At 49.5% G+C, this 7,500-nt stretch overlaps 2 protein-coding genes across 10 annotated transcripts in view; one reads left to right on the plus strand and one right to left on the minus strand.

Moving 5' to 3' along the window:
- The window catches only part of abcf3 (ATP-binding cassette, sub-family F (GCN20), member 3), a 20,825-nt gene extending 15,378 nt beyond the window's left edge, over window positions 1-5,447 (minus strand). Inside the window, exons 1-5 of one of the 2 annotated variants that reach the window (XM_044201489.1) lie at window positions 5,294-5,447; window positions 3,561-3,708; window positions 926-1,002; window positions 750-805; window positions 359-456 (exon numbers count right to left, since the gene is read on the minus strand). In XM_044201489.1, the coding sequence (XP_044057424.1) occupies window positions 359-456; window positions 750-805; window positions 926-1,002; window positions 3,561-3,708; window positions 5,294-5,366 (452 nt within the window). In that variant the 5' untranslated portion in view covers window positions 5,367-5,447. Of the gene's footprint in view, window positions 1-358; window positions 457-749; window positions 806-925; window positions 1,003-3,560; window positions 3,709-3,926; window positions 3,947-5,293 lie in introns of those variants that run through there. The other variant, XM_044201490.1, reaches the window with a different exon arrangement.
- Window positions 5,448-7,042: 1,595 nt separating this feature from the next.
- lrch3 (leucine-rich repeats and calponin homology (CH) domain containing 3) overlaps window positions 7,043-7,500 on the plus strand; it is a 31,338-nt gene continuing 30,880 nt past the window's right edge. For 7 of the 8 annotated variants that reach the window (XM_044201481.1, XM_044201484.1, XM_044201487.1 and 4 more), the window contains exon 1: window positions 7,043-7,401. In XM_044201481.1, the coding sequence (XP_044057416.1) occupies window positions 7,131-7,401 (271 nt within the window). In that variant the 5' untranslated portion in view covers window positions 7,043-7,130. The remainder of the gene's footprint in view (window positions 7,402-7,500) is intronic. The other variant, XM_044201483.1, reaches the window with a different exon arrangement.

Raw genomic sequence — 7,500 nt, forward strand, 5'->3', positions numbered from 1 at the left:
ACAGTGAGGACAGGTGAGAGGAGGACAGGTGAGAGACACCAGAGGAGGACAGTGAGGACAGGTGTACAGGTGAGGACAGGTGAGAGGAGGACAGGTGAGAGACACCAGAGGAGGACAGGTGAGGACAGGTGTACAGGTGAGGACAGGTGAGAGAGGAGGACAGGTGAGAGACACCAGAGGAGGACAGTGAGGACAGGTGTACAGGTGAGGACAGGTGAGAGGAGGACAGGTGAGAGACACCAGAGGAGGACAGTGAGGACAGGTGTACAGGTGAGGACAGGTGAGAGGAGGACAGGTGAGAGACACCAGAGGAGGACAGTGAGGACAGGTGTACAGATGAGGACAGGTGAGGACTGACAGCGGACTGGAGATCTTCTGAGAGTCCTTCTCGTTCCTGCGGTCATGTTTGGCTTTCAGCTTGGCCTCGGCCTTCTCCAGTTTCTTTGCATCCACCGTCTGGAGAGTCACAGCAGGCGATGCGTTTAAAGACAAGGTCACATGTTCAAATCCAACAATCAGAAATCTAAAGTCTATAAACCTCCTTCTGAAAACTTAATAACTTTACTTTGTGTATTCATGCGTGTGTCTTTACAGCGTCGTATTCTCACTTTTTCCTTGTAAAGCTGAAAACTTTATTATTATTTCTGAGCTTGATGTTTTTCGGTTTTTATCAAAGCAACTGATTTACAGTGAAAATGAGATTAAACTCTTTACGTATTTTTAGTGAAATCTGGGTAAAAGCGACTCACTGTGTTCTGAGAACGTTTCATCATCCAGATACCCTGAACGTCGTCGGTCGCAGTAACTGTGGAGAGACGCCGGTCGGTAAATCTCTTTGCAACGTCAAACATTATTAACAGTTAAAATGCAGTGAGGAGCGTTTGAATACAAATATCATTTATTATCACTGAGATGCGTTTCTTACCGTTGTCTGCAGAGATCTGAGAGAGCTGCACTGGAGCGTCCAACAACACCTGCCGCTGAGAGCCACGATGGTTATTCCTGACGGAAACACAGAGAGCGAGTCATTCCCGACGGAAACACAAGTCATTCCCGACGGAAACACAAGTCATTCCCGTCGAAAACGCGCGTCATTCCCGACGAAAACGCGCGTCATTCCCGACGAAAACGCGCGTCATTCCCGACGAAAACGCGCGTCATTCCCGCGCCGAAACGCGCGTCATTCCGTCGCAACGCGTCATTCCCGTCGAAAAACGCGTCATTCCGTCGAAAAAACGCTGCGTCATTCCCGTCGAAAACGCGCGTCATTCCCGTCGAAAACGCGCGTCATTCCCGTCGAAAACGCGCGTCATTCCCGACGAAAACACAAGTCATTCCCGACGAAAACACAAGTCATTCCCGACGAAAACGCGCGCCATTCCCGACGAAAACGCGCGCCATTCCCGACGAAAACGCGCGCCATTCCCGACGAAAACGCGCGCCATTCCCGACGAAAACGCGCGCCATTCCCGATTTAAAACGCCGCGCCATTCCCGATTTAAAACGCGCGCGCCATTCCCGATTTAAAACGCGCGCCATTCCCGACGAAAACGCGCGCCATTCCCGTCGAAAACGCGCGCCATTCCCGTCGAAAACACAAGCCATTCCCGACGAAAACACAAGCCATTCCCGTCGAAAACACAAGCCATTCCCGACGAAAAAGCGCGCCATTCCCGACGAAAAACGCTGCGCCATTCCCGACGGAAACACAAGACATTCCCGACGAAAAACGCGCGCCATTCCCGCCACGAAACGCGCGCCATTCCCGACGAAAACGCGCCATTCCCGACGAAAAACGCTGCGCGCCATTCCGACGCAAAACGCGCCATTCCCGACAACGCGCCATTCCTCGACGAAACGCGCGCATTCCCGACGAAAAACGCGCGCCATTCCCGACAACGCGCTTGCGCCATTCCCGACAAAACGCCGCGCCATTCCCGACGAAAACGCGCGCCATTCCCGACGAAAACACAAGGCATTCCCGACGAAAACACAAGCCATTCCCGTCGAAAACGCGCGCCATTCCCGACGAAAACGCGCGCCATTCCCGACGGAAACACAAGACATTCCCGACGAAAACGCGCGCCATTCCCGACGAAAACGCGCGCCATTCCCGACGAAAACGCGCGCCATTCCCGACGAAAACGCGCGCCATTCCCGACGAAAACGCGCGCCATTCCCGACGAAAACGCGCGCCATTCCCGACGAAAACGCGCGCCATTCCCGACGAAAACGCGCGCCATTCCCGACGAAAACGCGCGCCATTCCCGACGGCGCGCGCGCATTCTCGACGCAAAAACGCGTCATTCCCGACGAAAAACGCCATTCCCGACGAAAACACAAGGCATTCCCGACGAAAACACAAGGCATTCCCGACGAAAACACGCGCCATTCCCGTCGAAAACACAAGCCATTCCCGACGAAAACGCGCGCCATTCCCGACGAAAACGCGCGCCATTCCCGACGAAAACGCGCGCCATTCCCGACGAAAACGCGCGCCATTCCCGACGGAAACACAAGACATTCCCGACGGAAACACAAGTCATTCCCGACGGAAACACAAGACATTCCCGTCGAAAACACAAGCCATTCCCGACGGAAACACAAGCCATTCCCGACGGAAACACAAGCCATTCCCGTCGAAAACACAAGCCATTCCCGACAAAAACACGCGCCATTCCCGACGAAAACACAAGTCATTCCCGACGGAAACACAAGACATTCCCGACGGAAACACAAGACATTCCCGACGGAAACACAAGCCATTCCCGACGGAACCACAAGTCATTCCCGACGGAAACACAAGCCATTCCCGACGGAAACACAAGCCATTCCCGTCGAAAACACAAGCCATTCCCGACAAAAACACAAGTCATTCCCGACGAAAACACAAGTCATTCCCGACGGAACCACAAGTCATTCCCGACGGAACCACAAGTCATTCCCGACGGAACCACAAGTCATTCCCGACGGAACCACAAGTCATTCCCGACGAAAACACAAGTCATTCCCGTCGAAAACACAAGTCATTCCCGACGGAAACACAAGTCATTCCCGACGAAAACACAAGTCATTCCCGACGAAAACACAAGTCATTCCCGACGGAAACACAAGTCATTCCCGACGAAAACACAAGTCATTCCCGACGAAAACACAAGTCATTCCCGATGAAAACACACGTCATTCCCGAGTTTCTCACTCTCAAGTGCAGTGAGATGACTGTTATGAATTGGCGCTATATAAATAAAATTGACGTGAACTGAAGTTACTCGTGATTAAAACACGTTATTCCCGATATATAATCAGTAACTTGTAGATCTGTGGGTTTTGGACTGCCGGTGGAGCTGCTGTGATGGAAGTTTCAGTGTTTTCTGACTGATTGGATGAACAGAACGAATAATAAAAGCAGCCTGCAGGTCACAGAACAATGACAGGACGGTTAGCTGCGGCTCTAATATGAACTCCGTTCACACCGACAGTCAGAGTCTGATGCCAACAGATCGCGGTGCAGCGAAATCCCTGCAAAGCTTGTAGAAGACACGACGTCTCGTCTTTCTTACAGCTTGAGCGTGTTGAACATCTGGAGGCAGATGTCTCTGACGTCGTCCTCGTTTTTACTGTCGGCAGACACTTCCTGCAGGACTCCGCCGATGGCTTCGTAAACCTCCTCCCCATCCTCGAAATCTGCTCCGCCGCTGTCCAAAACACCTGAAACACACACACACACACACTCGTTCAGGTGTTAATTTACCCGCTGTCAGGTCTTCGGATCCCGTTTGAATCAACAGGGTCATGAAGAAGTTCAGTCTGAACATGAAATCCTGATTCTGAGTTAAACCAGGATCCTAGTGTGGATTTAAAACACACTCGCTGCCTGCTCCAGGTTAGTTTGCGCTCATTCGAACACAACTTTATTGAGAGCGCACCTTTATAGTGTAACCGTTCCTTCACCCAGGTGTTTTGTTTCGTTACGCTGTTTAAAGGCTTTTGTTTAGCCGCCGTGTGTCTCTCTGGTCCGGCGCTGAGGGAGGGGCTAACTGACTGCGCCGTCACTGCACACCCCAACGTCCCAGCTGGGCGTGGTCAGGCGTACCTGTCCCCTCACCCTCACCTGCCTGTGTAGTAAAAGCATGTTGTCACTTCTAGTTAGCGGCAGGATTATTAGACTGGAGGCAGAGTAACCTGCTGTTGCACCTGTAGCCACACCCAGCAGTGATGTCACAGTGTACTGACACACCCGGGAGTACACCTGTACATCACTGCAGCCAGGTGAGGCCAACACTGATATTTGGGAGTTTCAAAAAATGATATAATCGGCTGACACACGTCACGTGTTTCTTTTCAAACGTTAAAGGGCGTAACGTCACACAGAAAGACTTTATCCACAACGCAGACTCATCCGGAGAAGGTAGATAACGAACCCGCAGGTGAGAGGAACCCGCCAACACGGCGACAGCTGTGTTTCCAAACAGGAAGTACACATGCCAATAAAAGCCCCGGCCGAGCAGCAGAGACCGGTTTTCCCAGTGCCCAGCCTCCCTGGAGGATGCATCGTCACTAGCCCAAGCACAGGTAACCTCACCTGAAGCCCACAGCTGATAGAACTACAGGGGAGGGGAGGGGAGGGGGAGGGGGTAAAGGTATCATCTATGGCATAATTAAAATATATAAAATGATCACAACTACACATCCTGAGAAACACGTGTAATAACTGAACAGGCATGACGCGTGGCCAATCAAGCTGATTGCGATTAGCCCACCTGAGGGCCGGTTGCCCACTTGGCCCAGCTGGTAGTCCATCTTTGGCGAGGACTGCTGTGAGTCACGGAGCACAGTCATCCTTCACAGACACAACCTATATAATTGTTTTCATTTATTAATCAACGATAACTTTGCCAGTTTTACACAAACAGAGAATATAATCTCTGAACTCCGGCAGTCTCCACGGTAACGGCACTGACTTCCTTCCTGTGATGTAACGCCACTATAACGCCTATAATCCTGCTGTAATGGGTCTACGGGGCCTCCGCGGGTCACTGTTCGGGGTTTGGGCCAGTCAAACCGGACTACAGTCGTCAGACTGACCGGGTTTTAGGTCTAGCTACCGGAGCCATGCCGTGCTAACCGGTGTCCCCCTGCGTGCCGCCAGCCCGGTTAGCTCATTAGCTCTGTGGCTAAAGGAAGCGGCTTCCCGGCTAACAGGCAGACTAAAGGCCGGTCTGAGCCGCCCGGCGGGCCCGACAGGCGGCGGCTCCCTCCCCGGCACACGGCGGCTCCCTCCCCGGCCTCTCACCTGTGATGTAGTCGAACACCTCCGAGTCGATCTCAGGAAACTCGCTCTTCAGAATGTCCACGTACGTCGCCATGATACCCGGCCCTGGACACTGCCGCGACACGCATGCGTCGATATGCGACAGCGCTGTGAATTCTGGGGAATGACGTTTTCGTGCCGGTTGTGTCGACGAGAGCGACAAAAGCCTAGAAATGAGCCGGAATGGAAAGAAAAGGGTTGTTTTTCTGTTATAATGAAGATAAATCTGTGGTTCTCGGCCCCTCAGCAGGACGTCATGAGCTTATAGCTACCGCTGCTGTGATTATTAGCATTTCAGAAACTCTGTTGATAGAAACAGTATTTAATATTTTATGAATTTTGGGGGAAGAAATGCAACAAGTCCAACACTATATTATATTATTATATTTCAACCTGTTTTTTGTGAATTTGATCATTTTATTGAGCCTCTCTCATGTAACAAGAAAGCTGACGTTAAAGGGGCAGTTCACCCCAGAATCAAGACCACCTGAGTCTGCTGTCACCTGCAGAGTTTCGGAGACGTCGGCCGTAGAGATGTCTGCACCATTCAGCCACATTATATTCAGACAGTGCAGACTTCTCCGAAACTCTGCAGCTCAACAGTCTGGAGGGATGAACAGCTCTGCAGGTGACAGGAGACTCAGGTGGTCTTGATTCTGGGGTGAACTGCTCCTTTAAAACCGTTTCTTTCTCTGCCTGGATAAACATCTTCATATACGGCTCGTGGGAAACAGGAGAAATAATAATATAGATGATGAGAATATAGTTTTAAGCATGAGATGCAAAGATTAAACCAAACAGGTGACGACAAACACTGAAAACAAAGGGTTAATTTACATTAACTATCTTTTTATAAAATCAGACTAATATAAACTGTGACTCCTGAAGCTGTAATTCATTACTGTCTGGGTCACATTTATCTGCTGTCTGTTTTAGGCTTTATAATTAATAATGTTCTAGATTCTGCAGTTCAGTTTCTTCTAATAAACTCAGAAGCCTTTGCTTGATTTCAGTTCTGAAAACTAACAAATCATCTTAAAAACGAGCAGCGGAAAGTCACAAAGTACATTTACTCAACATGTAATTAATTAAGTATAATTTTGAGGTACTTAATATTTGATATTACTTTATAATTCTGCTGCACTACATTTATTTAACCAACAAATATATATAATAATAAATATATATAATTAGTTTAATAGAAAATAATGTGAAGCAGTGTTACAGAACAGTATATAAAGTAGTTAAATCAGCTTCACCTCCAGGCACAACTTGTACATGATAATAATAATAATTAATATAACATACAGCCTGATGATGCAGGAGCAAAGGATCTGATTTATTCTCCCACCACTGTGAACAGAATTAAAATGCATAAAGATTTAAATATTAAAATAGCACAAATATTAGACCAAAAACACCAAGATGACGCGAGCAGTAAAAATAAAAGGAAATATGTTAAATCCTTCACATGCTGTGTGAGTCTGTAGTATAAGTGCAGGAGTCCTGCAGTCACTTCAGTTGCATGAAGCACTTTGCATATTTTTGGTTGTTATTTATGTATAATTTTCCTTTCCAGCGGTGCATAATGTTAATATTTCCGTTTATATTTTGAATAAACTACCGTAGTGACATGTTACACTAATAATAATATATATTATGTATATATTGTAATGTGTATTTTGTATGTATCTGCCGCTGCACGCAGTATTAATGTGCTCCGCGTCCAGCAGAGCGCCGCTCTGCGCATGCTCAGCTCTGGAGTTTAGGGTGGGAGAGTTAGCCGTTAGCACTGTGAGCTAACCAGCCGGAGTGTGTAATGGCGGCCTCGGTGTTGCTGGGGTCTGTGGACAACACCGGACTCAACTTCACGGTCGGAGGCGGCAGCAGCAGCGGCGGCGGCTCCGGGAATGTTTTAGTCGGGAATAATAACGGACTGGGGCCGGCGGGTCCGGCGCCCTGGAACCGTTCTCTGGACCGGGCGCTGGACGAAGCCTCGGCCACCGGGTGCCTGAACATCAGCGGCAGGAAGCTGAAGGAGTTTCCCCGGAGCGCCGCCAACCACGACCTGACGGACACCACCAGGGCCGGTGAGTGAGCGACAGAGCCCGGGGACCGGACACAGTGAACCGGGCGGGTTTCTGACAAGTCGATTCAAGTAACTTAGAGACAGTTTTAATGAACTTTAG

This window comes from Siniperca chuatsi, linkage group LG7 (assembly GCF_020085105.1).
Source record: "Siniperca chuatsi isolate FFG_IHB_CAS linkage group LG7, ASM2008510v1, whole genome shotgun sequence".
In the NCBI taxonomy this organism is placed as follows: domain Eukaryota; kingdom Metazoa; phylum Chordata; class Actinopteri; order Centrarchiformes; family Sinipercidae; genus Siniperca; species Siniperca chuatsi.